Here is a 20,398-nt window from a genome sequence, read left to right as displayed (position 1 = left end):
GCCCAAGTTTAAAGAATAAAAAAAAAAATCGTGCCGGGAGCCCTTGTGGCCAAAGAGCGGCCACCAGCTCCCTCCCTCCCTCCCGCTGCATCTCTGCCATCTCCACGAGGAACAGCCAGCAGGTCAGGTTACTTGCTTATTAGTTAACAACAACCATGTTCCTTTAACATGCTACAGAAAATTCACTTGCAGTCTGAGAAATTTTGATTTTGCCTCATAAATATTTTTTTCAGCATTTTTTTATGATTCTGGCTAATTCTTTTCAGTTGCTTAATCTGTATGGCAGTATTCATTAAAAAAACCTCTCCTGAATTCAGTATGATTGCTAATATGAGCAATGACAGCTGTATAGTTCTTCTTTAGGAAGAACTTTTTTACCGAAAGGGTTGTTAGGCATTGGAACAGGCTGCCCAGGGAAGTGGTGGGACCCCTGGAGGTCTTTAAAAGATGTTTAGGTGTAGAGCTTAGTGATATGGTTTAGTGGAGGACTGTTAGTGTTAGGTCAGAGGTTGGACTCGATGATCTTGAGGTCTCTTCCAACCTAGAAATTCTGTGAGTCTGTGTGATTCTGTGATATACCTTGGGTTTACTGAATGAGACTCAGATTTCCTGTGTTTCCAAGTCCTGTAAAGAGAACGCTTGTCAGGACATGTTTACCACATGAAATTCACCAATTTTAGCAAAATGCCATTAGTAAAAAAAAAAAAAAGTGGGGGGGAGAAAAAATATCCAGCGATCTGTTTCTGATGTTAAACCAGCCAGAATGCACTCTGAAGTCTCACTTTCTGCCCCTGGAAAACCTTTTACTCTTCAAGAGTTCAATATCTTACAATTCTCCCCACCACCTCCCCTGAACAGCTGAATTTAATATATCAAAATCATTTTGCAGGAAAAACCTTTCTTACGATCTCCCATATGCTGCAAACTAAATTACAGTGTATTGCAGTTTTAAGTGTTTTTAGAAGCAGCACTTTCCAAAATGGAAAACAGTTTCTGATAAGTACAGAAAAGGAAATAAAAATATCACTCGAGCATTCCATTAAAACACAATTAAACCTGCATCTATGCACTGCAGTCTGTAATTAATATTTTTTAACAGGATGATGAATTTTGCTTTCTCTCTTCTGAACATGTTGTTATTTCTTACACATCAGTCACACCTTACCTACCTTTTACTGAATGCCTGAATCAATAAAAAGTCTTCAGCATTCTAACTGTAATAATACAGCCACATCAAGTAGGCTTAGAAGCCAACCTCTTCCCCAGAATTTCTGAAACTTGAGATGCCTCATTTCTAAATAATGAGTGGCACCTATTCCTCCCACTCATGATATTCACTTTATTCTAGAACCATATCTGTGTACCTAAATTACTCATGTATATTGTCTAACTCAATGTCACTAATAAAGACAGAGCTCCAAACAGCTCCTGACTTGGAAAATCAGGGAATATCCACCAATATTAACACATATTTCTGAGCAACCAAAACCCAGCACTCAGTAGTATTTCCACATCCAGCATTCTGTAAATTCCATCACTGGCAGAGCTAAACATGAAAACAAGCCACCTGCTCAAAAAATTACTTAATCTGCAATGAATGCAAGATTTTTAGAGTGGTATTTTACTGTTTTATATAACAGTACAAAAGCAATTGCACTTCAGTTATTTGTATATTTATCTTTTGACCAAGTGAGGATGCAGAAAGGAGAGAACAAATGAGGGTCAGATATTTTACTTAGATACATTTCTAGTTTGGTTTTGTCCAATAACACACATTTTTGAGCCTCTCTACATGTTTTCTTCAGGTGCAAAGTGTTGAATAGTTTTTTGCAGATTTGAAAGGGAACTTAAGAATCAAAGCAGTCATTCTGATGCAGAAGAACAGTAATCATTTTCTGTGAATTTTAAAGAGAATGAAATGTGCACCATAGTATTTTGCACTGCTGCTGCTTGCTCTAATATGGGTAAGCCATGCTCCCAACTTGGGAGGTACATTATGTTAAATGAAATCAATATTTTATTTTAATACAGTTTCATTTTAATTGATGCTCACCTCAATGACTGTAAAGATTTGTATGAGGTCTGGCAAAGTAAACATGAGATGATTCATCAATGGCAAAATGTAAGCATGTCCCTATCATGAAATGAATATATAAATCTTTGTTACATTATTGTACTGATGGAAACTGAGTTCAGTGAGGAATGAAAGAGACTATTACAGATGCTCTTGAAAAGATGGAGGAGAAAGGGACTGAAATAAAGACCTACGGATTGGGTAGGCTAGACTCAGTGTGAAACAAAAATGAGTCTGCCTCATCTTGTCCTTTGCATGCTCTTTGAAACAACTACAATTACACATGGAAGTCACCATTCAGCCTGCCCAAAGGACGCATGTACACACGCCAATAGAGTTTGAGAGTATTTTTATAATAAAGTCACCTACATTGTGATTAAAAGAAAATGAATCAGGCAAGGAAAAAAAATCAGATGAGTTAGACACCTGTGGCACCACTGATGACACTGGACTACACAGCTTGAATAAAGACACTGGGCTGCATGTTGTGAACAGTTGTAACCTGCACTACGTCTACAGAAGGACCTAACACCAAAGTGGGGTGATGACATGCAGAATAGGGCCCTTGCTGAGGTTGCTTTGGGCTGAAGCTGGCGTCTGATACTCATTAACACAACCTGCAGATCAGTGTGTCTTGCACTGGCTCAGTCAGAACTTACTGAATGTCCCTGGCCCAGGATGCTATGCTCAGTAAACTCCCCCCACACACACACCCCTAACCTTCTTCACTTGATTCCCATTATCTGAATAAAAATGTTGTATGAGAGATGTTGGTCTGTGTGTAAACAAACGATGACTCTATTTAATCAACATCCCATTGGAGAAAAGCAACAACAACAGAAAACAAAACAAAGCAAAACAAAACGAGTCCAGCCTGAGCATCTGTCACATCAGCAAAAATGGTCACAAATGACTTTCTAGGCTGATATTAATCTTTGCTCTCCCATTCTCCCTGACTGGGAAATAAAAGTTTCTGAAGTTCCAGATGGGCTATAACAAAATAATGAAAGAGGAAATGTGAATGCATAGACGCTTAAAAAAATGTAATTGTGTAAAGAGAAAAATGAGGTTCTGTTCCAGAGGAACAGATCCCTCCAGATAATCAAAGCAAAACAAACATCTACTCTCTGAATAATGAGTCTGGAGGCAATCTCATCCTAAAGGGCTTCTTTAAGTTATCCAGGACAATATGTCATTTAGAATAAGGAAATGGTCACGTTTGGCAAGAGGGGTTTGATTGTCCCTTCCTCTTTCACGTTGCTGAAAATGAAAAAAAAACAAAAACAAAAACAAAACACAAAGAGAAATAAAAGGTTCCCCTGCCACATTGTATGCCTGTTTTAGGACACGGTGACAGAAGTTTCTCCTACAGCTCTGTACAGCTGCTTAGAAGCATTATGGAGATTCAATGGGTAGGAAGAAGTTGCCTTCCTTTCTGTCACTTACATTTCTCTTGCTATGTCATGTAAAACGTGTACCCTTACCATTAATGTACAGTAGTTCCCCTTGTAATGGAAAATGCCACAGGAATTCCTGCCCTTTTCCACAAGGTCAGAGCATAAACACAAAATAACTGATCTTCTGCAAATGCACACCTTATCAATAAATTTAAGGCAGAGGTGTAGTATTAGACATTAGAGGGGCAGCAGGATAACCTTTGCCAGATACAAACAACTTCTGATTATTGATCTGTGGTCAATTAATTCATCTTAAAGTCTTTTCATTAGTTATTGCAAGCAAGAGAACAGAGCTATGTTATTTACTCACTGAGTTGTATAAAACTTGATGTAAAAAATATGTAGTACGGCAGAGTTTATTAAGCTCTCACCCATGTCTCAGCCTGTTATTGAAACCCTGTGCAGCATAGCAGATGTAGCAACACTCAGGATCACACGTATACGTATGAACCTCAGCAAGGTGCGCTCAAGTTGATACAAAAGCACACATGCACCTTTACATTTATTTATTTTTACATGGTGTTTCTAAACAATGAGCATAAAAGGACTAACACATTGTTGCCTCATTCAGAAAACACAGCAGATCATGTGCAGTGAATGCACCAGGGTGTGTTTTGTTTTTTTGTGTGTGTAAACAGTGTGTGATTGTGCAATTAAAATCTTTAGCAGTGCAAAGGCACAAGTGGATTGTATTTAATTCTAGCTATAGCTAACACTAGAACTCCTACATTGTGGGGGTAATGAACTATAATTGAAGGCTAGAGATCTATATGAAATGTTCAAAAATCATTAATTAATATAGTTCCATGAATGATGTCCCCATGGATATAATATTCAGTCTGTTGACAGAAAAAAAAAAAGATGTTCTGCTACAATTCAGTTTCAGATTTCCACTTTTATTTTGTCTTTCTGACTTTCAAACCACCTGTCTGGACTGTCCACTGCTTGTCAGCAGTTTGATATCAACATCAAAGTTCCCTATTGCAAGGACTTTTTTGATACCTGTTCATTTCAGGTATCAACGATTATACCTAGTTCTAGCTTCATAGCGGCATTTACAATTACAGAAACATTGCTCAAAAGGGACCTTTGGAGGTCTTCAGTCCAACCCATCACTTCAGGGAAGCCTATCACTCTCACTAGATCTCATTTGCCATGACTGTCCTGCCAAGTCTTCACAGCACCTCAGGCTGCTTGCTACCTCCGCTAACTCTGCTACCTCTGTGTTGTTCCTGCATGCTGCAATCTATACATTATGATTTTACATGTTACTGAAAAACAAATAAACTCCCCCCTGACAAATGGCTTCATGCTTTGGAAGGCCCAACAGTCACAAGAACATTTTATAGAAGCATTTTTTTATGAAGTATTTATTTTACCTATTGGCTTTTCTCATAGTAGTCCAGAATGAATTAGGGTGTTTAAGAGTACTTTCCAATCAGAAACTTTCCAATTTACAATAAATACTATTGAGGAAGTAAAGTCTTTGTTTTATATTCATTGCAGCTATGGCAATTCTTGATGCAAGATTGCTTCCAGGCCTGTGAATTGTGTTCTGGCCATGTCCGAGGTTTTGCTGGAATGAAACCAGACTGCATCTTTCTGTGACCAGCTTTAAACAAACAAACACACAAACAAAAAATAATCATTGTGTCCAGACTTTATATAGGAAAAGAAACCCATGCAGTTCTGTGTCTGTGCTAAGCTAGAAGGCAACACATTACATTCTTACTGATCCTCTGCTTATCCAAACCTGAGAGTCAATACTGTGTGGTGCACTGTCAAGAGCACCAGCCTCATTGGCCAAATGTAACCACAGAAAACCCTTAAAATTCAAGATTGCTCTGGAGACATTTAAAATCTTTTAAAAAGAAAATTCCCAAGTTTCTCATGAAGTACCAAATATTTTTATCCTCCTCTCTCCTAGCATTTATACTGATCTTCCAAGTTACCAGTGTGTTGCAAATGCTAATTTTAAACAGCAGCTTCTGTGCTTTGCAGCTTGAATATCAAAATGGCTGCTTCCTGCTTGATTATAATACTAGTATAATTCATGTTTAAGGCAGTCAATTTTTTTAGTGAGTAGAGGCTCAATCTGGCACTTGAAATCTTGCCCTTGAAGCCCAGGAGAGTTATAGCTTTGGTTTTTGAGACAAGACAGTGTCCCATTTCTTCTTGCAATTAAAAATAACCACTGAATTTTAGGTAAGAATAGAGGTCAATATACCCAAGTGCTATTGAAAATATTTATCCATACACAAACGGCATATAGTTAAAAGGCCTTAGAGACTGGCACCTTATGCAAACCAATCGAGCTTTCATGGTTACTTTGCAACTAAAACATCTTAAGCAGAACTATAATCTAATTCTGAATAGGTCACACATAAAAGCACAGATGGCTACAGGTAAAAACACTAAATTAATGCTGGTTAGTATTCACTCAGACCTTACTCCTGGGTTTTCAAAGTACTTTGCAAATATTGATCAGCTTGTTTTATAAAGGAGGGGTATCTGTAGCTAGCGTTTATTTTTACAAAGGGTGAAGTAAGACAGGGTATCAGGGGTGTAATCAGAAATAGAAAGGCAGGATCTGGGGTCCCCATCTTTAATTTCTAGATAGCTCACCTTCTAATTAGAATCATGCATGTACAACAAACAGAAACTCTAACTGGCAGGTCTCCAATCAAACAAATCCATTAAAAAACAAACAACAAAAAACTATACGCATATTTTCAAGGCTGGAAAATAAAGTATTTAGGTTACTGAGCAAGCAACTACATGAAACTTAGCTTTGTTGTTGTGCTCTGCGCAGTTTAAGAACTCTAAACTTTGAAGGCTTGACTAGACTCATGAACATTTTCTAAAGGACTGGATTCATGATGCAAATGCAAAAAAAAAAAAAAAAGAAAGAAAGAAAGAAAAAAAATTTCCACAAGAAGTACACAAAAGTTCCATACTTCTTAGTTTTTATCATTACTGTTATGATGTATAAAGAAACTGAGATTAATTTCCCACAGAGATTATGGAAACACCTTTCTTTTCCAGGCAAATGAAGTATAGAAACAAAAAGTAATGCTAGAGAACAGTAGTGCTCATTAGACACAGACTTGTACTACAGCCTTCAATTGATCAATCAGGCAGTTTAACCCCCATACAATAGCTTTTTCTAAGTTTTCTGACCGTTGGTTTGGCTGATGTAACTTTTCCAATTCTGCATGTGGCCTTCTGATAGAATAATGAAGAGCAACTTATTATTGCTATTACTGTTGTTCTTCATCCAAAAACTGTTGTGTTGCTGTTGCTGCTGTTTTTACTGGACATGACATTGTTTAGCAGGGAAACTTCATTCAGCATTGCATACTAACAAACTAAACCAACCAAACAAACAAACAAAAAAAGGGTTTGGCTGGAACAATATGATCATGATGCCAGGCCTAATCCAACAGAACTGGTGCAGGAAGGATTAAAATTGCAAAACTACAAACCACCTTGCCAAGCAAGGAGAAGGGAAAAGAGGTGTTCAATCAGATGTAAAGCAGGCAATGTGGGGATATGCAGAGTCAAAGTTAAGCATCATCACGACTTTTGTCCACAGACTTTTGTCACAGAACCCTGGAATAATAAGCAGAGAGGAAGGGAATCAGTGGATTCCCACTACACTTCCCCTTCTCAGCATTACGGCAGCATCACTGATTTTTATGTGGGTACCAGGTGTGGGTACTGTGGGTACCAGGTCTCTCTGGTAAAAAAATAAAATAAAAAAGAAAAGCTTCATTGGCCTAGGTTCCATCACCAAGACTTTCTCCCACATGCAGTAGGTGAAGATCTTCAAAGGCCTCTACATCACTTACCTTCTGGGACCATAAGTGGTGGGAGGTACATGTAAGTTAGTGGCACTGCAAAATACATACTGTGGAACCTAAGATATAACCTGAAGCACTATAGAATAGAAAAAATGACAATAAATCTAAAAGAATGTATGAAAGATGAAAAGCAATCTTTTTTTCATGAATTGTCATGGCAGATATCCTAGACAACTTGTGCAAAATCACAAGATAAGTGCACAAAGGGAATGCAGCAAATCTGATTTTACAGGAATATTTATGGTTTAATGGGAGGAAAAATGTTTTCTCAACAGATTTTTACAGCCCTAATCAAACACAGAAAGTTCAAATGGTTTCTTTTAGCCTCCACTTAGTGCTATTTTGTAGATACTGTTTTGCTTTGATTTAATTTATCTGGACTTTAATGAAACTTTAGGTACATTACTGCCTGGAAAATTATTACTGACACTGGAAATATGGTGCCTGGTTACGAATATTGCAATGAAGATACGAAGTTGCCAGACATATTGTAAACAGAGTGTAATTACAGTATTTACATTTGAACATCAAAATGGGAAGAAATGCCAAGTGACATTTCTCAGAAGTTAATATTGGGACTGATACCATCTAATATCTTCCCTAATAATTTGGAAAATTAAGTAAATTGTACATTGATTGAATACACAATAGACACAAGAGGAAGATAAACTACAACACAGCAGGTGGGTAGTTTAAAAAAAAAAAAACAACAGAAGGATCTGGAGGTCTAAGAGGGAGAGAGAAGGGTGCAGTTTAGAGGGAAACTATTTGATGTAGAAAAATGTTGAATAATAAGCATGGAGAAAATTAATATCCATCTCAAGTAACCAAATGGGAAAATGCCAATTTTCATTAAAAAAATAAAAAATCCAAGAGATTTCATGGTTTATTCACACTGAAAATTCACACTGGGGTATATGCATCAGGTTTGACAACTTCTTTGCTATATTCCAGCCTGATGTAATTTTCCAAGGATGAGTAACAGATTCCCTTAAAAGCCTGCCTTTTAAAATACATTTAAACTTATTTTAAATGTATACCAAATGCTCATGAAAGACCTAATTTATAATTGTGTTAGCAGAAATGGCATAGTAATGAAACATAAGCGACACAGAAGAAGTACATATGAGGTCAAAGGTGAGGGTTGTGAAGCCAAAACCCATCTATCTCTGATACTGTCAAAGAGCTTTAAGTGTTCTCTCTACGCAGTACAGCACAATCCATGAAATACTAGGTTGCCACTGATTTGTTGACTTTAATTTAGAAGCTCAACTACACCTTGAGAAAAGCTATTACTGTAAAATGAAAGTAAGAATCTGATGTTAAGGGGAAAAAATGCCTGAACTGAAAAAATGCCTTCAGTATTTTATTTCATAAAATAAAATAAAATAAAATAAAATAAAATAAAATAAAATAAAATAAAATAAAATAAAATATTTCATAAAATAAAATACTGAAACAAGCTTGCTGCTTTAAATGACTACTGTATACACCGATGAACCTTAAATATCATCTGTAGGACAGAAACTGTCATAAGAATGTATCCTTGCAATAAAATTAACCTGTAATTATATAAACTCACAAAGTATTGAAAATGTATTTTATGACAGAAAAAAAAATAAAATACATGGACTCTATTACAGAACTTCTCCAGGGTGAGAATCTAAGGAGCACACTATCTTTTCCCCATCGTTTTTTGGTTAGTAATACCTATTCTATGCAAGTATCTAATTTCACCACGAGTGATTCATTATAAGACTATATAAAATTTTATCAAACCAAGTATTATTTTTCTTCCTAACACAGTCATCCAAATATGTCTGAATGCATACAAAATGGCTGATGTGACAGCAGTCAATGGTATTTTCTTATGTATGCTTAAAAACCTGCTTACCAAGGGGAGCCATATATTCTGAATCCCCTCACGGTCACTTCAGAGTCTTGAAGATAGATGCAGTTTGTTAGAAGAGACTGTACATTTTCATAGCTTTCTGGCTTCAGCTTAGAAACAGAGGGGAAATAGTAAAAGTCCTGCTTGATTAAGTCAGCCATGAATTCCTGGTCAAAGGTCAATTCGTGATTTCCTGCTATCACAATCTTGTATTCATAGGGCAGGCTACCTAAAACAGTGAAAAACAAACAAATTACTTGTCTTATGGAAAATCCAATAAACAAACAAACAAACAAACAAACAGGCAGACTCACAAACTATCATCAATTCTTATAATATGTTCCCATATTTGAAACAATTGAGCATATTCCTACTCACTGTTACTATAATTCCTGGTGATTTCAGGTAAATGACATTACTGTCTTTTTCAGGGCACGGTACGATTTAGCTTGCTTAGCATTAATGTGCTGAAACTACTTTCAATGCAACCTTAAATAACGGTCTGCAGACTTCTGCTCTAGCATTTACTCCTATTTAATTGCCGTTTGTGTTGCAAGTATCACTTACTGTGACAGTGATGACAACTCAGTGTCAGAAATTACAGTTCAAAGGAAACTGTCCACAACACTTGAAAAAATAATCCCAGTTCTCTTCTCCCAGACCTGCGGTCATTATCAGCTTGCACTGAGGAGGTCTCATCAACTCAAGGCTTGGGTCAACCAGTGGGGTTTGCTGCCCTCTTTGCCCTGATATGAGGACCAAGCCATCACGCAAGACAGGGCTTGGGCTTTGCTGTCAGAATTCCACATCCCCAGGAGGAGTTTCAAAGTTTGCCTCTGTCCGGTTTTTCTCTGTTCCATTTTCTCACTGACTTCCTTAGACCCATGGACTATAATTTAAAATGACTCATGTTTGAGAATATTTTACAACCCGTATTTAGTGAAAAACCTAACAACCTCCTGCTGAAGGCAAGAATATATATGCCCACACACAAAGGCTCTCCTAGAGCAGTACTGCAACAGAAACTTTCCTCCCAACTCCAAGTTTGGTTATCAAATGGACTCTGCACGTGGAAGCAGCAATCACCTGTCCCAAAAAGATCAGCAGAAACCTTATACATACATCTGAGAGGAAGCAAAGGCGGAAACTGTAAAGCTGCACTCACTACCTTGTTTCTGTAGTATTTATTTGCATCAGATGAAGACAGTCAGAACAGGAGAATGGGAGAAGTAGTACGTATTTTATTGAAAAAGAGACCAACCTGACACAGTAACAATCTTATAATTTCTAATTTTAAAAATGTATTATTTGTAACATTATATACACCTTTAGTGATGATCCCAAGCCTAACCCAGAATTAGGATTTTTAGAGAATGTAAGTTACCAGACCATATACAGAGGCAGAAGTTGGCATTAGTAGGACTGAAGGATAAAATTCAACAGTGTGATTCAGAGCTCCAGAAAGAAGTGAGAGCAAACAGCACTAATCCAGAGGAGATATCATGTAGCTGAACACAGTGTCTGACAAATGAAAATATGAGTAACTCCTAAATGTAACTTCCAGGCACTTCTAACACCTGCATTACGAAATTTGATCTTACAGTCTTTCCTGTGGACCCAATACATATGTGCCTTTAGAAAAAGTACTGCCAGAAACTCTGTTCAGATATTTATTATTACACATTGAGAGTTCATTATTTAACTGGAAGACTACTTGTAGTATAAATATGGCAATTTTTTGCTTCTGAAATGCTTCATGTTTTGCAGATGTGTACTCCATTTCCACAAGTTTTCTAGGTGGTGCACACATAAGTTAAAAATGTTATTTACATGCTGCAATATGTATGGCATCTACAGGCCTTAGAGCATTCTTGGGAAAAAAAGAAAAAAAAAAAAAAAGAAAAAAAAATATTCCACAATATTGTTAACAATTCCATTTCTATTCCATTGTGTAAATCTTTTTCAGCTCATCTGATCCATCCATCTAGCAGCCAGCAACCTGCATGAGCTGGTTATAGTTGTTGCTTCCACTAATGTATTTATGTCATGTTGCTGTCTGTGGGTGTTACTTAGGCAAATTAGCAAATTACTCTAAATGTACAGTTACATTTATTACAGTGGCGGCCAGAAGCACTGCTGCAGTTACAGGTCTGTCAGCTTTTCCATTAACAACTCTGTTTTTGATGAGTTTGCAACTCAGGTTTTTTTCCTTTCTTTTCCTTTCATTCCATACCAGGTGGCAGCTTGCTAAACCTATTTACCTCTCTTTACCCGTTAAATCTTATTTTTTCGTCTAACACAGAGAGGTATTTTTGCTGCTATTTTTTGTACATAAATTTAACAGTATTTTGCTTCAACTTTGTCCTTTGAAGACTTACGAATATGTTTCATTTTTTACACCAGGAACACTCAGAGTGCAAAGTTAACCTTAGAAGGAAATCTTTGAAACCCTGTTTTTGGCTGGGTGCTGCTGTCATGTCATGTACAACTATATGTATAAGACCTCAATTAAGTGCATGCAGACAAAGATTCTCAGCTATCAGACCATGATATTATTGACATGCTTCCTACCTTCCCTGCTTCCAGCATGATGAGTACTTACCTATTCTTATGGCCAGTCCACATGCAGAAGTCAGCACCGAATGCTATACATCTTGCTGCACTAAAGGCACAATCCTCATACCACTGATCTAAAAGGTACCGGTACCACCTTACTTTAGCAGGAACACAATCCAACATGGTGTGTAAACACAATCCTGAGAAACTGCTAATATTACAACTGTTTTTTACAGTTTAAAGATCCACCAAGCAAGCATTAGCAATATCTGATCGATATTTATCTGAAAACTACCTCAGAGCAGCAACTTTCTTTCCTACTTCTTACCTACAGCTTTTTACTTTTTCTCGTTATATTTAAATTATTTTGTATTTTCTTATTCTAGCATGTCCTTCCAAAACAAATATATAGTTTTCCAACTCTAGGCACAGACTATGGCACAATTTCTAGCCCTGGTTTGGTTCTTGGCTAGGACCAAGACCTCTCCAAGAGAACACAGCCCAACAGCTATTCTACAGCCTGAGTTTCTACACGTGCCCATAACTTGAGAACAACCACTTTTCCATCTACTATCTTCTGTGCAAGTAGCTCTTGATCAGAGATCATTCAAACACTTCTACGTTGACCAGTTTATTCCCACACCTGCTCGTAGGTGCTAATGGCAAGATAGGTAGAAATGACATCAGGAACATTTCCTGTCCTTTTTTCAACAAACTGAGCTGAGAATATTGAATTTCCACTCGTGAAGGTTTTCCTGCATTGGCAAGAATGATTCCTACCAAGAGCTACAGTGCAAAGTCTTCCATTTGCAAGCTCCATAAAAACAAGCCTGAGCACTGAGTACCATTTTCATTTGCTAAACTGTTTTCCTTTTTCTTTCCAAAATAGCCATATGTTAAATATAAAGTTTCCCTAACACTCAGCCATGTAGTTCATTGTAATGACACCATTATAATGAACCTGACTGCATCAAGAGTGACTAACAGCCCTGGGGTGAAGCGGATGGAGCCCCAGTGGTACCTCAATCCTCCCAGTTAGGGGTTCAACAGCTCAGGTGGGAGGGGGTGCATCTCATAGTCTGTATCTGGTTGTGCAGCAGGTGCTGAAATCACCTTTTAAAAAAAAAAAACACACAGCACCCTTTCTGAAGAACAAAGGCTATTGTGCAGGGGTGGTATTCCCTCGGCAAACTTAGTCAGTAGTGTCCTTGCCAAAAGGTTCAGTAGGAATGCGGTAGGAAGGGTTTCAAAGTAGGTGTGCTGGGGAAAGGGTTGTCATACCATGAAGCAAAGGCATGGGGGCAGTGAGGAAGCAGCTGGGATGCTGGGGCAGCTGGGGGCAGCTCGGGGCAGTGAGGAAGCAGCACAGGACGGTGAAGGGTCTCACATTGCCCTTGTGAAACCAGTCTGACTGTGGTTCTTCTCAGGTACCTATATGCAGACACATAACATAGAGTACTACCAGGAGGAAGGAGAATTCCACACACGGTGGAGAGCTGTGACATCTCTGAGGCTATGGAGCCATAGTGGGAAAGCTTGCAGCTGAAGTGTTGCAATAGATGGACACAGGCTGTCTATCATCTTCGAAAAATCAGGGGTATCACATAAGTTTCCAATGTCTAGAAAAAGGCAGATGAACCACCCATGCTCAAGAAGGGCAAGAAGAGGAATCTGGGAAATTACCAGCCAGCAGGCCTCACATCAGGTCTGGGAAAATTATTGAACAAATCACCCACAAAGTCATTTTCTAAGCACATTAAGGTTAGCGGGAATATCCATCATCGATTTAACACAGGCAAATCATGCCTGACTAACACAATTGCTTTCTCAGAGGACATGATTGACTCCATTAATAAGGGAGAGCATTGGATTTTGTTCACTGGGACTTCAGCAAAGCCCTTGACACTCTCTCATAGCATCCTTATGGCTAAATTGGTGAGATATGGATGGCTGAATACTGCCTGGATCACTGGGTTCAAAGGGCCAGAATCAATGGTACCAAGTCCAGCTGGCAGTCAGTCACTATAGTTATCCTCAGCCAATAATTCTGAGACCAATGCTGTTCTCCATCTTTACTAACAGCCTGGATGATCAGATGGAGTGCATTTTCAGCACATTTGCAGACAACACAAAATTAGGGGCATGGATCTGCCAACAAAGAGAAAGGCAGGTCTGCTATAGTAATAAATATCCAAAAGCTGGAAAAATGGGCTGACAGAAACATCAAACTTTATCAAAAGTGAATGCAAAGACCTGCACCTAGGATGGAGTAACCTCATTCAACAAAACTACTGAGTTGTTTTCCTTAAATCCACTTCCTTAACTCAATTTAAGGAAAAAAAATACCATTAGGATGGTCAAAGTGTAGAAGATGTGCCCAGAGCAGCTGTGAAATTTCCATCCTTGGAGATGTTCAGAATTAAACTGGACAAGGCTCTGAGCAGTCTACTGTAACTACAGCTGCTTTGAACAGGAGGATGGGCTTGATGACCTCCACAAGTCCCGTCTATCTTTTGTGTCTCCAAGTTCACACTGGAAAATGAAAAAGAATTTTAAAGAGCCTGTAATGCTGAAACAAATTAAATACTCATTTTGTGTAGTGATTCTAACAGAACAAATCTATGGTAGAAAAGCTATTTAACAGGACTAGAGAGTATGTTCCATTAACTTCAGTGTAAGTTTCTTGTAGTATCCATTTAGCAGATGAGTAGGACTAATACCCAGCTGATAACCAATTAACATTTGATGCTAGCATATGGTTTTCCTGGTGGGCAGGTAGCAAACTCAGTTTTAATATAGAAGCTCTACGTATACAAAGATATTAAAGAGAATTTATCTGTCACAAGAATTCTGTGCACATATCCAGAACAAAATTAATTCCCCTATAAAATTAAGGCAGCAAACATGCAAGAAATAGATCTGCCCTTCAGAAGTGTCAAGAAATACATTAAAGAACATATGCTATGAGAGTCAAAGATGTATTTTTAAACAAACAACAATAAAAATTAAGTTATGAATTTGGGGAATTTGGGAGAAAGCTACACTTTTATCCTGATTTCTTATTTTGACTAGCCAAATAATGACAATAATTTTTGCTGAAGACCGGGAATCTCCCTGTTCTTCACATCTGAGACGCTTCTGCTAAAATAACTCTGTAACCTGGTGATGAACTACAACTAGACCTGGTTGAAAAATTTTATTTGAATAGCCTTCCGTATTAAAATAATTAAAATACCACTTCAATGGAATGGGATATATTAGGAAATTCATGTAATGATTCTGGAATTACAAAGGAAACAAAATGAAACAAAATGTCATTTAAAAATATTTTAGAGTGAATAAAAATTTCACTTCTAAGGAAAAATTCATTTTTTTCCTCTCCTGGAAAGCCTAACTTGAAAGAAATAAAAAATATTTTCCTCCATAATCAACCTCTAGCCACTTAATCCTATTTGGAATTGGAATCAACAGAAATGTTTGCACATTAAAATTCTGTCAGAAACACACTGGCTCCAATTCAGTCCTGGGCTTCGGGGCTTTCTCTTTCAGGACACATCCAGCATTTGCCTTCTGCCAGTTTGGAATGGGGCTCCAAACAACAATTTATTCTTCCAGCCATTATCTTAACATGGGTTAAGAGGATTTTTTTCCTTCCTTTTCCTTCTCTGCTACATAGTTCTTCATATCTTTTGTCTCATTTTTCCCTCTCCTTTTGTTTCTGCAATCTTCATTTGTATGCAGAAAAATGCTGGAGACACATTCTCTTGCACTTAATTCAGCAGTTTTAGAAAAGGGTATATTTTTCTTACCCTTTTACCAATACAAAACTTGTAACAGTATAGAAGCATGGTGTCTTACACTTCTGTACCCTCATCTCTCAATATCCTGCCCAACAGATTCAAAAGTCATTTACTACAATAGGCAAAGTAGTAGAGGCCTCAGAGATGATTATGTTCCCTTGAGTTTCCCAAAAGTAAGAGCCTAGTAAGATTAATGTCCATTCTGAACATGAGGCTTCAAAGGGATGACAACTCTTAGGATATACCTAAGATCCCACAGAAGGTCTGCAAGACAAAATCTAAGAAGTTTAGCAGCAGTGATTCTGCTTCCAGAACAGTTCATCACACACACAAAAATCTGCCCCAAACCTCCTAAATCAATGTAATTTTTTATTTTTTGAGATTATTTTACTATTGAAAAGCCTGGGGTATCATACTTAACTTACATATATAGCCAAAAGATGTTATCACCTTAACAACTTTTTAACTATATATATAGGGCTTTTGTCAGTTGTAGCAAGCACTCCTCAGACATATTCTTAGCCTTTGTTTGGTTAATATAAGAATCTGATAATAGCTCTGGTAATATAATGTGTATGAGAATATATATGTGTATTTGTTTAGCTAGTAACATCTTTGTTTATTCCTCTCATTACTGTAGATTACCAATTAAGAAAATCAACTGAACATCTAACTTTTTGTGGTTTTATACACCAATTAGAAAATTATTACAGCAATTCTTAACTTCTAAACTACCACAGGTCCTTTTATAGTGAACATAATTTTTACAAAATAATTTGAAATGCTGGGGGACTGTCACTTGAACTACAAACTGCATAATGCAAAGCACTGAGCGATGTCTTTGTTTGCTATTTCTCTGCATGAGAGTTCATTCAAAGTAGATTTCTATGTGCTTAAAGGTTCATCCCATTCTATCAGCAAGCCTTCTCCTTCCTAAATTAGATAAAGACTGCAAATAATTCAAAAACAAATGCATGATGTTTATACTCCAGACTCCTCTTGTACTAAGAGGTTAGGCATCTTTACCAACCAGTGACCTCCTTTGCAGCTTACAATTGCTATCAACTTACAGCTCACAGAGATAAATGCGAACTTGTACAAGCAGATGTGCTTTGCTTCTCTCCTAGTATTGTACTGAGCAGAATTTTTAGTATTCATTAAAAGCAGTGACAAACATGTAAGTGCCCACTTAATGCTTTCTCCCTCTCATTTCAACCTTTTAGAATACAGCAGTGAGTGATACAGTAAAAAGACTGCATAACTGTCTCAGATTGCTTTTTTTAGCATCTCTTTGACAGTTCTGTGTTTAAACACTGGGGCTGACATCTGGGAAATTCACATTAACATACTTATTGTATGGTGTGTAATCTGGAATAATATTGTAAATGAACACTCCTTCCTAAATCATCTATAACCTGCAAGATCAAGACACTCTTGCATTGTAAAAGCCAGTAATTGTATCAAACACTCAAACAACAAACTCATAATACTGCTCACGTTTGCAAACCAGGATTTCTTTAACTAAGTAGATAAAGGTAAACGAACAAACAAACAAACAGCTAATAGTCCAACTTAAATTATTTGATATACTCTGTTTTATACAAACACACATGCATAATAATTGGCCAAAATTACTTCTAAAGGGAATATGGCTTTCTTCTAGCCTAGTTTATTTAGTAACCTAGTAATTACACAGAACCAACCCCATGAATACTGCAAACAACACCATGAGAGTAGCTGCAGTGAGTCTCATCACAAGATTATGTAGCTCTGTATCTTCCATCCACTAGTGGTCAGTAACAGATGTCAAAAAAATTGCACAGCTGTAAGGTTTGCCTCAGCCTTCCTTTGATACGCCCCCTTCATACATATTTTCTTCTGCTATTTTCTGAAAAGTTATAGTATTAAATAATAAACCTTTCTGACGAAATAAATTTCTACAATGGGTTTTTTGCCCTTTAGAGTATTCTAGTTTTGGTTTACAACATGTATCTGGGAACAATGAATGCAAAGGAAATAGAGAACTATGTTAAAAAATAACAAAAATACTTTAGACTTCCTACATGGATCTCTCTACACCCTAATTCAGATTCCTGTTAGATCTTCCGATCCCACAGAGGTAATTTAGTATCTCCCAGTTGTCACCTTCTGCAAGGGAAGACTACAAAGAACTGTGTGTCCTATCACTGTATGAGGTGCACAGCACTAATAATGATGTTTAATGTTTGCAGACAGTGCTTGTTAATAGGTGTTCAAAGTGCTGTGCTGAGAATCACTAATCCTCCAACACATTCATGTGGTAGGTGGATCAAGCATCGTTCTCACAATTTTACAAGGGGGAACGATGAAGAGGCTGTCAAATCTGAAGAGGACTAAATAGAATTTGGTTGCCTGTCTTCCTCAGGCTCCTGCAAATACCTCAGCCAGAGCCAATCAGAGTTTGCAGAATTATATTCCAGACCTTTCACTTCCCTGGCTGTTCTGTGCACTTCTGGGTCTCACTGTCCTAAAGCTACGCTTGTCTGCTAGTCCAGAATAAGGCTGGATAAATTTACTCACTTGCTTAAACTGGGGAGTTCAGAAATCTCAATATTTATGAAAACCACAAGCCATTTTTACATGAGCCATCCCAGAGGCTCAGAATCTTGCAGGCTGGCTACAATCTGCTTTATCAGTGGAAAGCAGCAACGTCAATGCAAGTACAAAGTGAAGAAAAAAAAAAAAAAAGGCATAAATGTACTTGGAACAATGGAATGAAGGAAAAGTCCTTTAGCAACTACCACTCCCAGAGCTCCTACAGCTTCTCATCACTAGCATGGGAAGCATATCTGGAAAGCAGTTGCTCTGGCTCATCTTCCCAGTACAGGCATGCAGCTTAAATATTTCTTGAGACTCCTGGCTGCTAGTTTAATGCTCAAAAGTCTTCAGAATACATGAAATCCCCAGAACTGGAGAAATAATGGAAGAGTGTGTTGCAGTGCACATTTCTGCTTTTCTGCACCATACTGTCTGAGCCTTAGATGTACAAACGGATCTGAGCCATAACACATTTAAGAAATGCAATAAAAACCAACACTTTTTTTAGTATGCCCAGTCTTTTAAAAATGACATCTGTTCTAAATCCCTACACAGCTCAATGTTTTTCACTGCATTTCCAGAGCCATTCTTTTGTAAATAGATAATTAGTGCTTAAATACTCCTTTCAAGGGGTTTCTGCATTAACATAAAAATAGTATAATTACCGATGGTCAAAATGGCATGACTACAATTAATAAATTCTAATATTTTTTGCTGCTCTGAAGCTGATATTCTTTCTTCTTCAACATAATTTTAATCTGTTTTATATGTGAGTATTATTGAACCTAAAAATATAAAATACCTGTTGAGAGAGGAAAATATATAACTACCACTATTTCACAAGATTTATCACAACGGCAAAAGTAAAACTAAGTCTAGTGTTTTGGACTTTTTTGATTATTTTTTACTCTTCATCAAGAACTTAAAAATAGGGATAATGCTTATTGACTAAAATTAGCTGATTCTGTTCTCCAATGTAATAATAGAAGCAGGTGATTCTACTAGTGCTAGTTACTAAAGCTGGGCAGGCATTTTCAATCTAAAAAACATTTGTTCAGTCTGAGAGAAAAATGTTATCTTTTGAGCTGAATCTGCCCAGGTCAATTCCTGAAGTGCAAGTCAAATAATTTAATCAAATTTGTGCGTGTGTATGTATGATACTCAAGCAAGATTAATATTTTCAGGAAAATAGTCTGAAGAGCTAATTAGTGTTTTCCACTACAATCCAAAGCTACCTTCTTTTTCTTTTTTTCAAGTTTAGCCTGAACTTGAATTTCAAATAAGAAGAGTATATTTGACATTGAAAAATGTCAAGCAAACACACTGCAACAACAAATATTATAAAATGTGTTAGTTTAAGTAATCTTTTCAATCCATACACAGAAGATAATTCTCAGAGAGAATATAAAAGTATGTGTTGGAGCGTATATCACACACCAGCTATTTAGTTAAATTTCCAGGAAAGTTACCCACAATCTCAAAGTGACAGTGGGTCCTAGAGCATATAAAATTTGGAAATGATATTACAGTCTTGAGCAATTAGAGGAGCAACTGAGCCAAGCACACAGTTTCCAGTGCCAACAGTATGGGACAAACAAAACAGACGGTTTTGGAGTCATTGTTTGATGAGTTCACTAAAGCAGGACATTTGGCTTTGTACTTGTCCTACAGTACATTTGATTTATATGCAGGTTAAGAATAAGTAACAAAAACAAAAATAATGACAAATATGAGCACAAAGTTAGCTACAGTGTATAGCAAGCATGATATATCCTACCTTATCTAGCCTTGATTATGTACTAGTGTGTATTTAAAAACAGTTCATTTGAATTATTTTCAGCTATTTAAAGTGATGCTATTAAAATCTCCTGGACATACTGGAAAACTAGGGTATGTTCAAAACTTCAAACAACCCATCCTTTTAACATCACTAGAAACTTTCGCTCCCCTCATGGCTTCCCATCCAGTCCTACCATAACACATGCTCTGTACTTCATTTTTTCTGATTCCCAATAAATGGATTTACAAATCTGGAAGAAAAGCACATTCAGAAAATAAGCTATATAGTGAAAGGAAAAGGAGAAATATAAAAACAGCAGAAAGGTCAATTCAGGAAAAAGAGGGGAAGGAAACTACCATGTCATCACCATTGGCAAACTCTGTAAACTGAATATTCATAC

The 20,398-nt window shown here is 37.1% G+C and overlaps 1 protein-coding gene across 7 annotated transcripts in view; it reads right to left on the bottom strand.

The window, feature by feature from the left end:
* Window positions 1-20,398, bottom strand: part of MPPED1 (metallophosphoesterase domain containing 1) — a 71,868-nt gene that overhangs the window by 25,966 nt on the left and 25,504 nt on the right. For all 7 annotated transcript variants that reach the window (XM_068656861.1, XM_068656843.1, XM_068656897.1 and 4 more), the window contains one exon: window positions 9,289-9,514. In XM_068656861.1, coding sequence (XP_068512962.1) covers window positions 9,289-9,514 — 226 coding nt within the window. The remainder of the gene's footprint in view (window positions 1-9,288; window positions 9,515-20,398) is intronic.

The sequence above is a fragment of the Anas acuta genome, chromosome 1 (assembly GCF_963932015.1).
Source record: "Anas acuta chromosome 1, bAnaAcu1.1, whole genome shotgun sequence".
Taxonomy (NCBI): domain Eukaryota; kingdom Metazoa; phylum Chordata; class Aves; order Anseriformes; family Anatidae; genus Anas; species Anas acuta.
Note: the sequence above shows the minus strand (reverse complement) of the source record. Positions and strands in the feature narration are given on the sequence as shown.